Below are 20850 nucleotides of genomic sequence, written 5' to 3'. Positions count from 1 at the left end.
TCCCCTTCACTTGCAAATGCAGGGAAAGGGTGAGACCTTTCAAAGCTGCCAAGTGGGCAAGCTTCCAGCAGCAGTCTGGGAGCGAGAGGCAGAGCCACCAAGCTGGGTGGCAGGGCATTGAGCCTCGCGTTTCAATTTCTGTTCAGTCCTCCTGTAATGGAAAATTGCTCTGCACAAAGCTAAAGTGTTACAGTTCTTTCCAGCACCCCTCCTCCACCCCACCCTCCACCGGCAGCCTTCGGATCAGAGGGACAGAGCCCGCAGGAAGGTGGAAGGAGGGTGGTTGTGGCTTCTTACTATGTCCCTTGCTTCAGGCCCTGGCCCCGGGTGGTTACTCTTTTCCTTTGGAATGGGGCTGGTATCAGGGTCAAAGTGTCCAAATAATTGTCTGTGTCAAGCCCAAGAAGTAATCTGCACAGCGAAGCAGTTAACCGAATACCCCCTTGACATACCCCTGAACACCCGGAGGCTGTTCCTGAACAAGAACAGAATCACTAGTTTGCCAGCAATGCATCTAGGACTCCTCAGTGACCTTGTTTATTTGGACTGTCAGAACAACTGGATTCGAGAGTTGATGGATTATACCTTCATCGGGGTCTTCAAACTCATCTACCTTGACCTCAGCTCCAACAACCTAACCTCGATCTCCCCATTCACTTTCTCGGTCCTCAGCAACCTGGTGCAGCTGAACATTGCCAACAACCCTCACCTGTTATCGCTTCACAAGTTCACCTTTGCCAACACCACCTCTTTGAGGTACCTGGACCTCAGAAATACCGGCTTGCAGACCCTGGACAGTGCTGCCTTACACCACCTCCCTGTTCTGGAGACCCTGTTTCTGAGTGGAAACCCCTGGAAGTGCAACTGCTCTTTCCTGGACTTCGCCATCTTCTTAATAGTGTCCCATATGGACCCCTCAGGTGAGGGCTTGATCGGGTGTGGGGAAGAGGATGTGATTGAAGTGGCTCCAGAAAAGGTGAACTCAAAAGATGGTCAGAATGGGAGAAAAAGTTGGGTGAAGCTGATTGAATGCATTCTTATTACTCTGCAGGACCCACCCTTGGGTTGCCTGGAGTAGCAATAAGAAAGAGTTCTGAAATAGGAATTCAAAGAGCTGAGTTCTGGTCCCAAACTAGCACTTATCAGTTGGCTACCCTTGAAAATATCACCATTTCTCTGAGCCTCAGTTTTCTAATCCATAAAGTGGGGACAATAATATTACCTGAGGTACAGAGTTGCATCAAATATATGATGTGTGTAGAAGTGATAAAGTAATTGCAAAATAACAAGGTAATATAGGGACACTGTATTCTGTTGGTAAACTGTTTTAATCTGTTTAATTCAGCAACTGAATTTTTCCAGGATCAAAAAGTAAATTCAGTCATTCATAAGCAGTAGATAATTCAATAGGAGTATGATATATATAGAAGGGAAAGTTTAATATGCAGATGGAAGGAGGGGCACATGAGCTACCCAGACAGTGAGAGAGGGAGGGAAGAAGGAAGACAGGGCTTTTGATAGCTGCTTTGTTTTGAAGATGCTGGCCTGCTACGGAAGGAGAGAATGGCATGAATCAATGGAGAAAGGGTCCCAGTGCTCACTGTGTCAAGCAGAGAGATTCTAGTCTTACAGGTAGATGCTCAACTCTTACCTGGGAGATTTCCAAGCTCCTTGCCACCACTCTACCCGCTGTCCTCACCCGGCCTGCCATGGCGCCTGTGCTTCATTCCTTCTTTATCTTAGGGACTTTACTGTCTCATCCTTACCCTCCAATTCTTCTCTCCACCAATAATAGCACTTTTACCCAGGAAAGTCAGAGCTTCAGAAAAACGAGAAATAACCCCTCACAGAAAGTCTGGAGCCACTGATGTAATCCGACAAAATTGGACTCTGGGTAGAAAATCAAATCCTGTCAAAACCATGTCTTTTCTCCCTTCCCTGGGTGTTTGCCTTTGGAAATGTTTTCATAGATGCAGGTTCATAAAATTCCTGCTAAAGCTTCCACCATGAAGTCCTGCCCAGGTGGCAATATGCTAGGAATAATCCTGGCCAGAATGACAGACTTCAAGGAGAACTGAGGGAGAGAGAACCAAGTGGTGACAGCAAGTAAAAAAACGTGCCCTCCTGGCCTCCCAATGGGTGTGTCTCAAAAAGTCCTCCTGGCAGAATCTGGACTGGGATGAGGCAAGCAGGGCTTTTAGGAGGCAAAATTTAAGGAGGCACTGAGAGCGAGTGCACTGAGAATGAGACATTGTGAGTCAGTCCCTCCTTAAATGTTGTGCCTTAGACACCTGACCCTACTGCCAGATACCTCATCTTGAGTTGTTAGAATAAATCAAAACAAACTAACTTTGTCAGACCCTCTTCCAACAGGACTAGAAGGCAGAAGCAGTTATCTGGGGTAGGTGGCCTTGCCTTTCTATAACACCATCTCTAGGAGCCAGAGATAATGTTTTCTACTTTTCTCCAAAACTGTGATAGTGTCTAGAAAGCATTATCAAAGATGTTCAATATTAATCATCCTCATGCATGACCTGTGGTCCATAAAGGGATTCTCCCTGTCCATGTTCCTGTAAATTAGCCTATGGAAGGGTGTCATCTTCTCTTGCCCCTCCCCACCATATATGTACTTTTCCTTGAGTAGAGCCTATCAGGTTGCAAGTGGGACGTCCCATCCCAGATGACAAGAGTAACATAGCTTGGCTTCCACCCCAGCACCTAAGCCTACCATTTCACCTCCCACTCCATCTCCCTTCATCAAATTTCTGCTTGCACACTTGTATCTTCTCAGAATTTTCAGGCTGACCACTTTGGACTCTTTGACTCTTCAGTTCAATCCACAGTTGAATGGGATTATAAAGTAGATCTTTTTCACTGCATATTTTCCAAGACATCAGAAAGGAATGTCTATCTTGTCAAGCTTATAAGCTCCTCATGAATGAAGAGTCTGTTTTGTGAGGTAGAGAAAGCTTTCATCCCCCAGTCGTGGGACCCCACACATGCACCCACCACTGCTAATTTGCTCATCTCCCTCCATTTTTCCACATATGGTACCTCATTTTCTTCAGTGTGAGTGTCACACCAACACTTAAACTTGTGCCCTCAGCCTGTGGAAGAGACTAGGATTGATATTTTTAACCCTATCCTTGGATGAGAAAATAGACTGACCCACCCCAAATCACACAGTTGATAAATGGCAAGAAAGTGATTTGAACCGCTTGATTTCAAATGCAGGTCTTTTTCCACAAGACTATACTATCTCATAAATCCTCAAATTACATAACTATCATCCTGTAAGTGAATTTAGTTATAAATACAAGTCATATTATAAACATATGGCTACAGCATCTAAACTTCAGCTTTATTTTCTATCTGGCTGCCACTTGGAACTGACTCAAGATCATTTTCATTGGATAATAAGCACTAACCATCATAAAGTCGTTGATATGCCTGTACTTCCCTTGCAAACCCAGGTTTCACCCCAGTCTACCCCAACTCCAAAAGGGTGAATCTAACCTTAGCATTTGCTCTCATTTGGGCCTTAATCAGTCTGGTTCTCCCTTCCCATACACACATGCAATCACAAATATGCACACAAACACACATGAAAACACAAATACATACATACACATATGCAAACACAAAGGTTTGTATATACCATGTATACATATGTTCATACCATATATACATACATACTTATATACCCGCACATATATACCATTTATACATACATACCTACTTACATACCCACCCGCATATTACATACACATATATAAATGTACAGGTTCACACCCACATACATGAACAGATACATGCATACCCATAAAGTTGAACACCCTTACAGTAAAATTCATTGGCTGCTTCTCTTGACCTCTAGCCAAACCTCAATGTAAGGAAAGGTATTTAATTCTTTTGACTTTCATATGATGATTCATGGTCTCTGCTAGGTGGAAATATCTTTGCTGTTGGCAAACATTCTTAGTGAAGTCTCAAACTTAAGCCCACCTATTTATACCACATTTGTTATCAAAATGGTGATCTTTGACATATTCTAGCATGGAGCCCATGTATCTCTCCGCATATATCCATGTTTCAGGAAATAGGAAGATTTCTATGAAATAAGCTGAGTAATCTGGTTGTTTATAGAACAGAATCCACTTCACAAACAGGCTCATTTTAGACCCAGGGAAATACTGAACCTTAGCCCTGGGAAATTTTCACTGTAGTGTAATATTAAGGACAATATAAGAATGCACATGTATTCCTTGAAAAGCAGTGCAGTGAACTAAAGGACTTCCATGCCACAATTCAGTTCATCCATTCATCTATTTAAATACTTATTGAGTGCCTACTATGTGCCAAACAAGTGCTCATGAAGGTATCTAACCAAGAAACCTAGGGCTGCATATGGAGACTCACGTAACTCTGGGTCATCTGCGCCATATCTGTGCCATAGTTTAGTTGGGCATAACAGAACAAAACAGGGATGACAAATGAGGCCAGCATGTGCCTACTGGGGTGACAGGCACTTGGGGGCAGCCACTTGTCCTCCAGGTGATGAAGGACAGCCACCCTCAGGCAGCAGAGCCCAGTGTTAAGAGCTCAGGTTCTGGAATAAAATCAATGGGTTACAATCCTAGCCCTCATGCTGACTAGCTGCAGGATATAAGATAAGTTACTTAACTTCTCTGAACTTTAATCTCCTCATCTTGAAGACAAGGATAATAACAGAACCAACATTCCTAGGGCTGTCATAAAATGAAATGAGAACATTTATGAAGTGCCATTAGCATTTAAGCTTGACACACTACAAGCAATCAAAAAACAAATGGTTGGTAGATGAGGAAAGGTACAGGATACTAAGAGAGTAGAATAGCAGAAAGCAGTCAAGTGTTCCCCTAGATAAGCAGTGGACTTCAGGAAGGCTCAGCATATGTGGTGTTAAAGGACAATGCACCCTGTCTAGAAACATGACTATAGAGATGCAGGCAGGAATATAGATAGGATGTAGGAAGGTGGGCAGCTGCTTCTAAGACTCTAACCCAAACAAAAATGGGGCAAAGAGAATCCTGGAGGGACAGGACAAGTCTATGTCACATTCTGAGTTGGGTATTATTAGGTAAGTTAAGAACATGGGTGTTCAGACCCTAGTCAACAAAAGCAGAAGCTCAAATCAAGGCTTTGTCTCAGCCTGGGCCATGAGACCTGGGGCTAGACCAGCAGCAGCAGGGTACCTGTTCCTGAGTCACCTGAATCTAGAACCAAAGCTCTACCGAAAGACAAGCTCCACTTCCAGAGGCAGGTGTGGATGTGTAGGCAACATTCTGGGGATGTTAGAAGTAGGCAACTTTCACTAGCCTCAGGAGAAAGACGTCACCTACATGGTATAACTGAGTAATAAATACTTTTGCCCCAGTGTGTCCCTATCCACTTCCTACCACCAATCTGAAATTAGCCACTAAAGGTTCATCCTTTTGGGTCCCAAGTATGTGTTATGATCTTGTAGAACCTGCAAAAATACATGAACTCCTGGGAAGAATAACACAAGTGTCCTTAAGCCTTTATCAGCTCTCACATCAGGGGGAGTTAATTCTTGGGAATTTGATTAGCTAAGATTAATTCTGCAGCAGTGGAGAACCTTGAAGGAAACAGAAGTGCAAGAAGGAAGTGCAGAGGTCTTAAAATAAAAGACATGAGGGCAGTATCATATGCTTCTTCTGTGTCACATTTTTGCTAAGGACATCCCCTATAGAGGGGTTGTAGAGGAAGCCAAGTGTTTCATTCACTTTATTTTATCATAAGGCTACACTGAACAAGAATATCAAAACTTTCTCAAGTTGGCAAGAGATTTGGCACTATAATCAAAGTTCTGAATCAAAAGAAACTCTCCAATGGCATACTCACCAGATGTACTGAAAAGTATTCAGTTACCAAAGAGTTAATATCGTCACTTTTTAAACACAAAAGTTACAGCAGAAATGGAGGTGTGTTGTAACGTGTCCCTTCCCAGGGTGCTCTACTGAGCCCTGATCAATACAGACTGAAAACAGACCCACATGTTCCATTTCCTTTCTGGCCCAGGTTAGCAAGTGGGAGGACTAATTCCTGGCCAGAACTGTTATTTTCCAGTCATTAATGATACTTGAAGGTGAGAGTGGTCATTGAGTTCTTCCCACGATATTTGATTTCCCTCAGGGGATAGGGTCAAATGGCTTTCAGGATGCTCTCGAAAATTCACTCAAACTCTAAGCTCTGAAACATACAAAACCTGGCCTCATACATCCCATTCCTCTCTACCGGCAAAGTCTGCTCTAATGCTATCCAACAGAAGTTTCTGCAACAGGGTAAATAGTCTACATATATGGTGCCCGATACAGTAGTCTCTAGCCGCATGTGGCCATTGAGCTCTTGAAATTTGACTCGAACAAATGAACTGAATTTATTTTATTTTATTTTATTTCAATACATTTAAATAGCAACCTAAGGCTAGTGGCTACCATACTGGTCAGGGTAGCCTTTTAACATAGGATGTTTAAGCTACAACTTTAGAATCCAGAGTCACAGGTAAGTGGCTATAGAGAAAAGCCCAGCACAGAGATATCTTGACATCCAAGTTCAATGTTTTTCCCTGATGCCACGATATTTCTTTGCTGTCAGGCACATCATGATCCATTTAACTCTGAAACATTTATTGTATATTCATTATGTCCCAACATTGCATTATAATGCTGGAGTGGCTGTTTCACAGAGAAAAAAGTCATAATTTTTGTCTTGAATAAGATAATCTAGGATACAAGAGACAGAAAATAGAATTAAAAGCCAGGAGGCCCTGTCCTGATCCCAGAAATGCTACTATGTGATATGGGGAAAGTCACTTTCCTTCTTCAAGAGTCACTTTTCTTGTCCTTAAAATAAAGGATTTGGGTTAGATATCCTCAAAAGCCTCTTATAGCTGGTAGCCTATGGACCTAAATAGAAAGATAAGTGCACAGGAGGTGAGAAGGAGAACAGTGCTCAGCAGGCGGGGTCCCAGGTGAGCAAGTGCATAATGGCAAGTGCTGAGGTGGAGGTGTTCCCAGTGATGAGGGCTACATCACATAATTAGGAAGTTCAATTAAGAAGCAGATGCCTCTAACTCCTGCACTCTCCCAAGTCCTATATTAAGCACCCTCAACTTCACTAAAACAATGCCTCCACCCCAAGGAACTCATTGCCCCAAACTTTCCTCCCAGGCCAGACCTGCTCAAACAGTGCTTCTCAAACTCTAACGAGCACAAGAATCCCAGGTCCTATGCCCTAAGGTTCTGATTCAGTCAACTCTTCATGCCAGTGGTCCTTAGGCCACTTTTCAGAAACCCTAGAACCGTGGCTTGCGTTCTGGACCTTCCGTGGCTGTTCCAATTAGTAAATGAATCAATTTGCACTGAGATGCTAATGCCTAATGTTTTGAAATATCCCCTCAGGGAACACTTGCAATTTGACAGGGAACAACCAGAAACAGTGAGAATTCAGAAAGTGACAGGCTACCAGGGGCCAGAGTGGGGCGGTCTGAGGACAGAGAGTCCCCTCTGTGTCAGCTCTGATAGCCTTAGCCAGTCCTAAATGAGCCTGATGGTGGGGCCCATACATCAGAGGAGCTTGAGCAAGGGTGCTGCAGAGGCAGTGGACAAAGCCACTCAGGGCCATCTGCAGGGAGCAGATGGGTTGAGTCATGTGCTGCTTCAGGTCCAAGTCATTTTGAGGGCGTTTTGAGCAGAGAACATCTTAGTTTCATGATGAGGTTATATCATCCTGTATTCAAGACTGCTGTAATGGGATAATGGCCCCATTTCAACCTACCAAGTACAAAGTCATCCACAACTGTGCCCAAACTTAGATTTCCAGAATGAATTCAGGTCCTCACGTTATTCCACTATCAATGCTTACCCATGTCCTCCATCAGGGAAATTAAAATAAAGATCAAAGGCAAAAAAAAAAAAAGAAAGAAAGAAAGCCTGGGCAACCAGCAGTTCCAAGCCTTCCAAGGCTGTTGAAAGCCAGAAGAGCAGCCTCCCGAGGGCAAGGAGGGGTCTGAGAGCGGTGCAGCTGAGTCAGTGATCCCTAAGCCACCCAGAAAAGCTGAGAAGGGATAGGAGCAGCAAGCATGGGACATTTAGGAACCCCTGGGTGATGCTGACACACTCCCTGATGCAGGCCAATTGGGATCCCTGAGAGTAGGTGATCGAAGGTCACTCCAAGCTCAGAAATGCCAGATCTCTACACCTGGCCCCTCAGGTCACCCAGTATCACTCAGGACTCTGGAAAACAGCAGTGCAAATCTGGCCAAAGCAGCCAACCTCAGTTTCCTCATCTTTAAAGGTGAAGAGCTCCTCATCCTGGAGGTAATCCTGCAAAGGATGGAGGCAGCTAGAGAAAAGGATGGGGGCCCAGCTAGGAAGGGCCTTGAATGGTTTTTTGGGGAACATGCAATATATCCTAAGAAGTCTTGGGAGGCAAGCAAGCTGGAGGTAGGGCTAGGAAGGAAGCTTCTGTAGGCGTTCAAGCCGGACAGTATGGCAGCCTATAGCAACAGTGAGGAGGAGAGGTGTAGACATTTGAGAAGGAATCATTTAGAAGGCAGAAGCAACAGGATTTGGGACTGAACTAGCTCTTCTCATAGTTTCTTGTGCACCCTTTGTAACTTCTGGCACAATTCTAATTAATAAATGTGTATTCGTTTAACATTTGTCTTCCCTGAGAGACTGGAAGCTCTCTGAGAGCAGATCCGAATCTTCGGAAACAAGCACAGGCCTGACACGGAGAAAATGCTCAACTAGTGTTTCCTGAGTGAATGAATGAGATACAGAAAAAATAGGAAAGGGAAAAAATCAATGGTAGCTCCCAAGACTTTGACTTGGACAGTGTGGGGGCTTTGCTGACATAAACACACTTGGAGGAGGGCAGTGAGGAAGTCAGGGGAGAAGCCCAGTCCCGTCTTGACCTTATTGAGTGAGAAGTCCCTGTTAAACACTAGGCATTTGGATGTTCTGACCTGAAATTCAGAATAGAGAACAGGGCATAAAATATACATATATTTGGGGATCATCAACTCACTAGTGATCATTAAAACCTAACAGAATATAAGATCAATCAGGAAAAAGAGTTTCAAATGAGGATAAGGGCCAAGTACAGAAGCTTTGGGGAATGCAACATACCAATGGGTCAAGTAAGGAAGAGCAACCCATGTAGGACAGCAGGAGCCCCCAGACAAAGGAAATTAGAACGGGATAAATTCATGGAAGCCAAAGAGTTCCAAAAAGTGGGAGCAGGTCAGATAAGGACAGAAAACTGTCCATCAGGTTTAGCACCAGAGATCTCTGATGTCTTAGGCAGTTCCACTGGCATGATGGGAGTGAACACCTATCCATGATGGGCTATGAACTGAACATCAAAGATAAGAAGGAGTAAACCATGTAAACTACTCTTCTAGAAAGCATGGCTGTGGACTGAAGGGAATAGGGTGCTAGTTGGAGAGAAAACAAATGAAGAAGGAGGATTTTTAGGAGAAAAGAAATCTGCTTTTTTAGGAGAAAAGAAATGTGTTTATCTGCTGATGGAAAGAGTCGATGCAGAGAAAAAGGACAAAGATACAGGAGAGAGGGGAAGTCATTTGTGGGGTAAAGTTCCCAAGGGGACAGGAGTGGATGGATGGTCTCCAGAACCAAATGGAGGGGTAATCCTTGAAAGAGGAGTGGCACCTCCTCTGCCCTCTGGGACTGCAGAGAAGGAGGCAAGGGTAAACATAGATGGGGGTGATTGTGATATATAGATGGGGGACAAATACAATTGAGTGGCCCAATTGGTGCCTGTATTTCTCTTTCAGTGAGGTAAAAAACAAAGAATGACTATATATCTATAAAGTATACAGTTTCATGTAATATTTTCTATGATGCTTCCATAACACCAATCCAATTAGGCAACTATAAAATATCCATTGTCCTTGAGATACTCACATCCTAGTTGAGCAGGCAACACTAAGGTGGGCTCTGGATGCAGGTCACCTGGCTTTTCATCCTGCTTCTGTCACTTGCCAACTACTTGACTGTGGGCAACTGTCTCCATCCAACCCAAGTTCTCATCTGCAAAATGCAGATAAAATAGTGCCTATTACCTCAAGTTATGATAATTAAATGAAAAAATCCACATGAAGATTTTAGAACTACACACAGTAAATGTTCAATTAATGCTAGCTGTCGTTGTTACAAATTCTTTGCCTGGTGGTGATTCTGATTGTCACATGAGACGTGGAGAAGGCGTAGAGCAGTGTGGGTTTGCAGAAACAAACAGGGTGAGCAGAGGCAAGGAGTTCAACTTAGGGGTGCTGGAGCTCTTGAGGGGAGTGTTAACTCTTCCAAGATGATGTCATTAAAAAACACCTAATCTGCTGCATGGTCCATATGCAATGATAGTTGTTGGTTTTTTTTTTTTTTTTTTTTTGGAGGCACACTCTTGCTACTCTGTCACCTAGGCTGGAGTGCAGTGGTGCAATCCCAGCTCACTGCAGCCTCGACTTACCGGGCTGGGGTGATCCTCAGCATCCCCAGGAGCTGGGACTATAAGCATGTGCCACCATGCTTAGCTAACGTTTTTATTTTTAGTAGAGATGGATTTTGCCATATTGGCCAGGCTGGTCTGACCTCAAGTGATCCGCCCACCTTGGCCTTCCAAAGTGCTGGGAGGCGTGAAACACTGCACCTGGCCAATGATAGCTTTTTTGATCACACAGGTGAATTTGGCCTTCTCCTCAACCCAAATAAGAGAATAACTAAAAACCTGATGCATCCAATTAAAACATAGTTAAGACTGGAATTAAAGTCATGTTAGACAAACCCTTGTAATTTTCAACGCATTTTCTTCTAACAGTCAAGATGTTTTGGTCACAGCATTTGGCTGAGGTGAGGCACAGGCATTGTTATCCCTATTTGACATTTACAAAGGGGTAAGGAGCCCAGACTGAGATCTGAGTGCATGCATTCACTGACAGTTACTGAGCACCAATCAGACGCCAGCACCTTGGCCAGGCACGGGGCATACTGGTGTGAACAGAAACAAACATGCTCTCATGAAGCTTACATTCTAGTGGGAGAAGAAGACAATAAATAAATTGACATATGACATAATGTCAAATAACAACAAGTGCCATGGAGGAAAATAAGAGAAGGGAAGAGAAGTGTGTGCCTGAGATTGAGAACAAGGCAGATACTTCAGGCTCAGTGGGCCCACAAAGGTGATTTTGAGCAGAGAACTGAAATAAAGTGAGAGAGAAGTCATGGAAATATTACATGAGGAGGAAGAAGCTCTTTCTAGACCAAGGGGAGAGCGAACACAAAGGCCTTGGGCTGGAATGAGTTTGACATATTAGAAAGGGAATATGGCTGGAGCAGAGTGAAGGAAAAGGAGAAAGGGAAGAATGAGATAGAAAATTACGAAGGCCAGGTCACATAGGGTAGATAGGACATGGAGAGGCTTTTGATTTTATTCTAAGTGTGATAGTAAGTCATGGAAGGATTTTGAATAGGGAAGTGACAGGATCTGTAATTACAAATTGCTCCCACTGCTGTCTCCAGACAGAGATTGTAGGAAAAAGCAAGGACACACATTCAGAGGCCAACACAGTTCAGGCAAAAGAGGACACTGGCTGGGACCAGGGCAATGGTCCAGGTGATGAGAAGAGGTAAGAATCGGGACACATTTTGAAGGTAGGACTAGCAGGGTTTCCTTATGATCTGAACTTGGAATGTGAAAGAGGAAGCAAACAGTTTCTGCCTGGTGTTTCTGCCTGGTGGACTGGTGAATGATGGTGCCCTTCGGCTCCTGGGGTTTCATAATGGTTTGTTATCCATGAGGACAACTGTCTGCCCTCTGGATTTTTCTGAGCAGATGGGTAGTTCTTAAGCAGGCTCATCTTTAGGCCAAACTGAGAAGAAACTAGAAGGAAAAAAATTTAATTTTAACTTCCAAGAAGAACCTGATCCCAGCCCCAGCCCCATCATGCAGCTTGTTCCCCTCACCCCACCAAAAGGTGGTAGCAGGGGGCTACCCCTGAGTAGGGATTAAATCATTTGCTTCTTTTTCAGAAAACGTTACACTTTGAGTGTTATTTTATTGGTGAAATGAAAGGTTTCATCTCCCACTGACAGAGTTATGGGTACTGATAAGCCCATGAGACGGAATTATGAGAAAAAGAAAGCTTCTTGCCTCTGAATCATGCCCACATGCAACCGGTTATACACAAGACCAGTTCTATAACCTAAAACACCTGCAAAGCACAGGCATCATCGGGTTGAACTTGCTGAACGTCAAGGTCTCGTCTACATGTTCCATGAGTCTATGAATCACTTTTAACCTTTAAAAATCCATAGACTGTATACACAATGGGGGGAAATTGTGAATACCAGATAAGAATTGTACTTTGCACAAGCCCATATAACACAAATCCTTAAGGTTTTAAGGTGCCTAGGATAGATTAGACCAGGAGTCAGCACATGCTTTCCAGAAAGGGTCAACAGTAAATATTCTAGGCCTTGTGGGTTTTCATTGCACCTACTCAACATTGCCATTAAGGTGAAGGCAGCATTAGAAAATAAGTAAAAGGATGGGAAAACTGTGTTCCAATAAAACTTTGTTTACAAAACAGCAGGCTGGATTTGGCCCACAGGTTGTAGTTTGCTGACCCCTGGCTTATGCCATCATTGGATGACAGCTGGGCAATAAGTAAGTGGAGCTCCACAAAGGCAAAGGTAGAAGACAGTGCCAGGGCTTGAAATTCTCATAGGTTTGTGCATGAGGATCTGAGAAGGGGGCCTTGCTGGCCAGTTGGCTTTGGTGTTCTGGAGCAGCCATATTGCCCAACCTAGGTTTCCTTCTAGGGAATCATCTCCTCTGGGCACCCGTAGTACAACAGAATATATAATAGTGATCCCTTCGAATTCTGTTTGGGGAACTGGTCCTAAACAACAGGCCAAAGACATCAGACTTTTAAAAGTACTATAGGAGATCAGACCAATAATCCACCCTTGCATTCAACATACATTTATTGAGCACCTACTGCGTGCCAGGAACTAAGGATACAAGGGTTCAGAAAAAGCGTCTCTGCTCTCAAACAGTTCTCAAAAAGTAATTTGGAAATAATAATAATTACCTTTCGATATCATGTCTGTAGCAGTTTGTCCTCATACTCTTACCCTCGTTTCCTTCTCTTTGGTCTCACAGGACAGAGGAGGTGCCCTTCCCAGTTCAAGGCTTATATCTCCATTTGGTCCTAGAGAGCATCCATTCCTGCCTCCTTGGAGCTTCACTTAGCTCACTGAACCTCCCCAGACTCTCACAGGGATTGCTACTCACCCAGTGTAGAGTGTCTGAGGCAGTTCAAGGTCAGCTGACCCACGTATGGTATTCTACCACTCAGGTTCCCTTTCCTCCACCGGAGCATTATGTCAGGGACAGTGAGCCCAAGGAGTTTGAATAGCAATCAATTCATTCAACAAATACACCCTGAGCTCTAGCATCCTGATAAACGTCAGTGAACAAAACAGACAAAAAATCCTTATCCTCATAGTATCTGTAATCTAATGAGTGGAGTCAGACACATGAATAGGTGGCAAATCAATTTCCTTGACAAAAACATAATTTACCTTGCAAAAAAAATAGAAGGCAAAACACTGTACATCTACTGATATTTGGGTGGACTGGGGCCTAAAAGAAAACATGAGGGAATTAGGCTTTTCTCTAGGTCCAGGGTAGAAGTTGACAAAGTGCTTGACAAGGTGCTTAAGCTGACAGAAACATAATTTACTCACTGAGAGGTAATTGCAGTACCTTCAGATTCCACCCTCTTGCTTTCCATTGCCACCGCCTAGATGCTCACCCCTCCAGTCAGCCCAGAAGGTTCCTGAGCAAGCTGCCACAAGGGCTCAGAGCAACCTGCCCATGGCCTGACTTCTTTGGGGACACCAAGTCACTGGGAACCTGCAGCAGAGCCCTGGGCAGAACTGGGGTCCCTCCGGAAGACAGAGAAAAGAAGCAGTTCCTCTTATAACCAGAGGGTTCAAGACTATTTTCTGAAAGGGAGGTCTCCTGGGCTGCTATACTAACAGGTATGGTTCCAGGCCCCAGACACTATAGTTGTTCCATGCATCTGATTCTGACAAAGAGGTTTTATGCCTTTGAGCAAGATACTGTGTACAGAAATAAACCAGATGGTGGTCTATATTTCCTTAGGAACTGTTTGAAATAAGAAGGTCAATATTAATGACATCTGTAGTTAATGCCCTGGGCCACTGGAGTGAGGCTGAGTAAAGTGGTGTCATAAAGCTGGGTCACCTGTCTATAAAATGAATGGAACCTCCTGGAGTTGTGCAGTGCACAGCATGTACAACAGTACTTGCTGACGCCCTGTGTGAGAGGCAAGGAAATCAAGAAAGCCAGAGAAGGAAGAATTGATGTGTAGTTTATTCATTCCATAGCATGGGAATGATTAAAACTGCCCTGTGGGGTGATCAAGAGTAGAGCTTAGAGTTTAATTTTGTAAAGCATCTCATATAGTGCCTAGCACATGTCAGGCACTCCAGGATCAGTAGATGGGTATAAAACTTCTAAAGTCATCATACTAGAATAGGAAAAGAAGGTATGGTTAATAAGCTAAAGAAAAGGAAGTTAAATGATTTTTTTAAAAAAAGGAGGCAACAAAGGGTTAGAAAAAGGACATGAAATAAGGAGACAAATGAAAAAAATAGATACTAGATATAAATCCAAATATATCAGTAATTACATTAAATGTCAATGGGCTTATTAAAATACAAAGTTTGCTAGCTTGGATGAAAAACAAAACCCAGCTACATACTGCTTACAAAAATATACCTTACATATAAGAACATAGAAAGATAAAAGTAAAAGGACGGAAGAAGATACACAATGCAAACACTAACCAAAAGAATTTCAATGCAGCCATAGTAATGTTAAACAAAGTAAACTTTAAGGCAAGAAGCATTACTAGAGATAATGAGAGATATTGTTCAATATTAGAAGGATAATTCTACCAGGAAGACGTAACAATTATAACTTTGTATGCACCTAATAACACAGCTTTAAAATTTGTAAAGGGAAGGCCAGGTGTGGTAGTTCACACCTGTAATCCCAGCACTTTGGGAGGCCGAGGCAGGTGGATCACCTAAGGTCAGGAGTTCAAGACCAGCCTGGCCAACATAGTGGAACCCCATCTCTATTAAAAATACAAATATTAGCTGGGCGTGGTGGCGCGTGCCTGTAATCTCAGCTACTTAGGAGGCTGAGGCAGGAGAACCACTTGAACCTGGGAGGCAGAGGTTGCAGTGAGCCAAGATCGCACCACTACACTCCAGCCTGGGCAACAAGAGGGAAACTCCATCTCAAAAAAAAAAAAAAAAAAAAAAAAATGTGAAGCAAAACTTGAAAGAACTATATGGAGCGGACCAGCGCACAGTAAAAACTGGTAATTTTACATAGTTACAGGGACTAGTAGACAATAGTCTAATAATAACTAAGAGACAATAGATGTTTATAAATAAAAAGTCAATAAGGGTATAGAAGATCAGTACACCACCACAACCTAACTGACATGCATAGAACAATGTACTCAACAAAGAATACAATAAGTCCTCACTTAATATCCATAGGTTCTTGGAAACTGCCACTTTAAGCAAAATGACATAAAACCAATTCTACCGCAGGCTAATTGATATAAGCAAGAGTTAAGTTTCTAAAGCTTATTTCTAGTCACAAAAATATCACCAAACTTCTACACAAAGATCAAAAAATACTTCTGATATTTAGCATTGAAATATGAAACATACATACATTTAAGAAAGATTCATACACACAAGTAAGATAATATTTGCCTAATTATTTCAGTTCAGGGCTGTAAGTGGCTGGAGCCTATCTTGGCAGCTCAGGGTGTAAGGTGGGAAGCAGCCCTGGCCAGGACGCCATTCCACTGGGGGCCACACATACACACACTCGAACATACTCACACTGGCCCAATCTAGACACGCCAGTTCACCTAATATGCACATCTTTGAGATGTGGGCAGAAACCAGGGCACCTGGAGAAAACCTGTCCAGACATGGGGAGCATGCACACACTGCATACAAACAGTGGCCCTGGCTGGGAATATTTTTTTCTCATTAATATTGTAACAAAATGACAGAGAATGAAACAACGTTATTAGAGGTTCTACTGTATAATATTTTTGTAGCACATGGAAAATGTACTAAAATTGACCTTACATTCAGCCATATAGCAAATTCTCAAGAAATTTCAAAGGATCAAAATTACAGAGTGTTTTTATAGAATTAAACCAAAACAGTAGGATTAACCTAGAATCTCATAATTTAAAAAAAAAATACCAGAACATCCCTCAATTTTACAAATTACACAATTCGGTCAATGAATGATAGCTCTTATTAACCAGAACAATAATGATCAGACATGGTTTATACCTTTAAGAGCTAAAAGTCTACCTAGTAGGGGAGAAAGGATGCACATTGTAAATAACCATCATGCAAGATAGAATGTGATAGGTACTTAAGAATGACACATGGAAATGCTAGGGATGAGTTCACAAGTGGGAACAATCACATGTCCTCCAAGCTCTGAGGACGGGGTGGTTGAGGAAGCTCTCCTTGGAATAGACGCATTTAAGTTAGATCTTAAAAGATGGGAAGAATATGATCCTGCAAAACTAGGAGTATGAGGCATTTGATACAAAAGGAGCAGTGTAACAAAGTAACTACAGATGAGGGCAAGGGTGAGGTGTAATCAAGGCATAGTATGTAGTTTAATTTGATTGGAGCAAAGGTTACCAGCAGTGCTGAGAAGCAAGGAGAGAAGGGGAGAAGGGGTAGATGCTGAGGGGCTCTGAATGCCAGGCCAAATGGTCTGGGTGTTATTCTGAGGTTCACAGGAGGTCAGAGGAGGGTTTTGAGCCAGAGTGTGACCAGGAAGAGCTGTACTTGGGGAAGGCAATTTGGCAGAAGTGTGTGAAATGGCCCTGAGCTGGGAAAGGGAAACAATGGAGATAGGGAGCCGGGGAGGGGAGAGCCTAAATCTTGGCAGTCACTGCGACTGGGAAGAGGGGGAGATAATTCAACGGGAGAGAAACCCAGGCCTCCCTCCCAACAAAGCCACCCACATCCCTCACTTAGCAGCCTAACAATGCATTAAAATCACTGCCTAATTGCTCCTTTCAAAGTTAATGCTCCAAAATGGGGAAACGTGTGTGATGTTTAGTCTCATCCCTGCCGCCCAAGCTGCAATTTGAAAGCCCAATCTTTTTAAAAATAGAATGAGATAAACCCCCCAAGACACATCCCAGACCCTCCGAATCCCATGTTTTCCTTTTTCAAATATACTTTCTTTGAAGATTCATGTCTTCCACCGTTTGGGCAGGTGACCTGAGCTCTCTCTCGATAGAATTCTTGGAGAGCTTCCAGGCGCCTCCCCAGCTCATGGGAGCCCCATGCTCAGGCCTCCTGGGCAAAGCCACAGAGGTCCTCAAGCCAGGCTGACTAGAAAGAGGTACTGAGGCATAATTGCATTCCTGCGACTTCAGCCCTCAACTCCTTTCCCTCTACTTGAGAGCTCTCTGGTGGGGCAGGTTTGCCCTGAGGGCCACCATCCCATACTCAGTCTAGAGAGAGGCTTCTTCCTCTCTCTTCCTCTGTAATCATTACAAACAGTGGATACAACACAGTTCCTGCACTGGCTTCCCCTCTTGTGTCTACAACTTTTTCTGAGCTTGAGTCCTAAACAGCATTACACACTTCAGGCCATCTTCCTGAACAAAACAAAATGACTTTGCTGTAGGTGCATTGATACAGAAGCAAGAGGCAGGTAATGGTGTTCAGGTGAAGAGGACAGCTCTTTCCAGCCACCCATAATCCCAAATGCCTTCTCCCCAGCCAACTTACTTCTGTACTTTTTCTTTGAATGCTGCTTCCAGCCCCCATTAGGATTTCCCTAACTGAACCTGATTTTCCTAACATCCTGGGTCACCAAGGATAGTGATGTTTTCACTAGTCAGGCAGTTCCTGCCCTGAAGTTTAGAGGAAACTCCTCTCCACAATAGCTCCTGTTTGCAAATCCCACTTAAGCAAAACAAGCTCACACTGTCTTTCTGTCTTCTGTCTTCTATCTAGATTCTGCAGTTATCTACAGCCTTCAAGTTATGGGATCTCCTGAGTCTCAGTTTCCTTATTTGTAAGACAAGGAAAATAATATTATGTGTATCAAGGTTATTATTAGAATTAAATGAGATATTTGTAATTCACTTAGTGCATAGTAAGCACTTAGCAAATACTGGCTGCTATTATAATATTGATTGTGGTTGTCTCGAGCTCTGGCCTCAGTGCTGAGCTGGAGCTCAATGATCTAGCGTGTGCTGGATACATTCACCTGAGCATCTCACACAAGCACTCAGCCTCAGCATGGCAGAGTATATGGAGTTAGAAAAATGCAGGGGCAGTGATAGGGCTCCAAGGATTCCGTGCTTGAGGCACAATCACTTGTGCCTTCTTACCTGTGTCAGTACGTTCTCTCACCTACCCTGAGAAGTGTCATTCTTTGCACTGGTAAGATGAGGAAATGGAATTCAGAGAAAGAATTCAGTATCCTGCTGAAGTTTACAAAATTAGCAAGTAACAGAGTCTGGATTAGAAGCCTGGCCTGTCTAGCTCCAGAGCCCACTTTTCTCTCTGTTATATAGTGAAGGCCATGGCATTACACATGGGGAGGTGCTCAGAGAAGTAGCCAGGAAGCTGAGTCAGCTGCTAAGAATGACTGAAGACTCATGTCGATAACATAATCAGCCAGTGATGGCCAACATCACCTCTGAGAAGCAGAACTGCTTTCCCTATTGGCAACCTGTTTACCCTGGGCTCCCCTGACTTGTTCAGGGGCGGGGGGTGGGGAAGTGGTGAGCGGGTAGAACACACAGTAAACATTTCAAGAGAATCTTGTCCCTTCCTAGAGTTGAGTGGCTTGCAATGCTCTTGGCGGGTGCTAGTGGTCCCAGGTTGGACTCAGCTACTGCTAAAGAGAAAGGGACAAGGTGAAGGGAAAGTTGGGATGGACACAAGGAAGGGGCAAGAAGGAGGTGACTGGTAAAGAACAGAGAGATGTCAATACTTCATGGCAATCTTGCTTAACCTTTCAACCTCCCCACCCCTGTTGTGGCCTCTCCTTCCTTGAGCATCCTTAAGAAGCATTTTCACGGCCTGAATGCAGCAAAGCCTGGGGACAAGGAACAGTCCAGGCCCAGTACTTCTCAAACTCCAATGTGCAACAGATACCCTGAAGGTCTCGTTGAGATGCAGATTCGGATTCAGGAGGTCACAGGTGGGTCCTGAGATTCTGCATTTCTAACAAGGTCCAGGTGATGTCGATGCTGCTGGCCCTCAGACCACACTTGGAGCAGTGAGGGTCCAGATGGCCCCTCCAGATCTCCTTTGGCCTTAGGACCCTGGGAGTCATGCTGTTTCAGCACCCTGCCTGCTGTGTTTTTCTTCTTAGATGATCTAAATGCCACATGTGTGGAGCCCACAGAGCTGACAGGGTGGCCCATCACCCGGGTGGGGAACCCACTCCGGTACATGTGCATCACGCACCTGGACCACAAAGACTACTTCTTCCTGCTGCTCATCGGCTTCGGCATCTTCGCCGCAGGAACTGTGGCTGCCTGGCTCACAGGTGTGTGTGCTGTCCTCTACCAGAACACCCGCCGCAAGTCAAGCGAAGAGGACGAGGACGAGGCCGGGACTAGGGTGGAAGTCAGCAGGCAGATTTTTCCAACCTAGACGAGCTCGGTCCAGGAGTTCCCTCAGCTTATTTAGTTGCCAGAGACCACTATCTTATGTGCCTCCCCCAGGCTCCCTGCTTTCTCTCTTGCCCTCCCCATCCCACCACCTTGGAGCTGTCATAGAGATTGAAACCTACTAGTAAAATAAATAAAATCTCTGCTAGCCATTTCACAGGTTGGTCCCTTCCCACTTCACCAGCCCGAGGATGACTCCTTGAGCTCAGCAGGATGGGGTAGAACAAAATCTAGAAACGTTGTTGGATGCATCTAAATACCAAGAAAGCCTACCCCAAAAGTAAGCCAACTCGTGTTTAATAAGTACCTACTATGTCCCCAAACTAAGTGCTGGAGGGATGGATACAAGGAATACATGATTTAAGATCTCTCCTAAAGAGCAAACAATTTAAGTGGAAGTGAAGATTAATATTAATCAAATGGAAAAACATATAAGACAATGATAAGAACTAACATTAATGGAATGTGTCCATGGCCCATCTTCACACTCCATCTCGTAGTTATCACAGCAATCCTATAATATTGATATTATTTTACTGTGAAAATTTGAGGCCTGAACAAGTTGAACAACTGACTGAGGTCACACAACTGGTAAGTAGCACAGCTTCCCAAAGTCCATGTTCTTTCCTTTACATGAAATATAAATATTTAGCAGCACAACCAATGGTTCATCATATAAGCCTGGCCACATAGAGGTGGCCACCACCCAGTGGGTCCATCCCAAGTGCCCAGCCTTGTGCCCAGCTTTATACACATTTCCTCCTGGACTAATGTGCCTGACAACAAGGTCAGATGGTCATTGTTACCGTTATTTTCCTGAGGTATGGAGAGATGAAGTCACCAGCTCAAGATCACATAGATGGTAAGAGCAGAGCAACTGATGGACCCATGCCAAAGTCCATGCCCTGTGCACTATGAGCTACTGTTTGTCATGAAGTACTAAACATAATAGCCAAGAGTACACA

At 43.9% G+C, this 20850-nt stretch overlaps 1 protein-coding gene across 3 annotated transcripts; it reads left to right on the top strand.

Annotated features, from left to right (window-relative positions):
* The first annotated feature begins 33 nt into the window (after positions 1–33).
* Positions 34–20037, top strand: LRRC52 (leucine rich repeat containing 52). 3 transcript variants are annotated; one of them, XR_001888057.1, is made up of 5 exons: positions 34–920; positions 13899–14135; positions 18213–18273; positions 19265–19410; positions 19585–19678. XR_001888057.1 is itself a non-coding variant. In XM_017886429.1 (2 exons), the coding sequence occupies exons 1-2, from the start codon at positions 299–301 to the stop codon at positions 19866–19868; spliced, it is 906 nt and encodes a 301-aa protein (XP_017741918.1). In that variant the 5' UTR covers positions 34–298; the 3' UTR covers positions 19869–20037. The 3 variants fall into 3 exon arrangements, 1 of the variants encoding a protein (XP_017741918.1); XR_001888056.1 differs by having other exon boundaries at positions 18213–19410; XM_017886429.1 differs by lacking the exons at positions 13899–14135; positions 18213–18273; positions 19265–19410 and having other exon boundaries at positions 19585–20037.
* Positions 20038–20850: the final 813 nt, after the last annotated feature.

Source organism: Rhinopithecus bieti, unplaced genomic scaffold (assembly GCF_001698545.2).
Source record: "Rhinopithecus bieti isolate Rb0 unplaced genomic scaffold, ASM169854v2 scaffold_15436, whole genome shotgun sequence".
Lineage (NCBI taxonomy): Eukaryota > Metazoa > Chordata > Mammalia > Primates > Cercopithecidae > Rhinopithecus > Rhinopithecus bieti.
This window is presented reverse-complemented; position numbering and strand designations above follow the sequence as displayed.

Coding starts and splice junctions, on each gene's coding strand:
- LRRC52 (XM_017886429.1), top strand. CDS start 299: ATGTCCCTTGCTTCAGGCCCTGGCCCCGGGTGGTTACTCTTTTCCTTT. Junction 921..19,584: donor GTCCCATATGGACCCCTCAG/GTGAGGGCTTGA, acceptor TTTTCTTCTTAG/ATGATCTAAATGCCACATGT.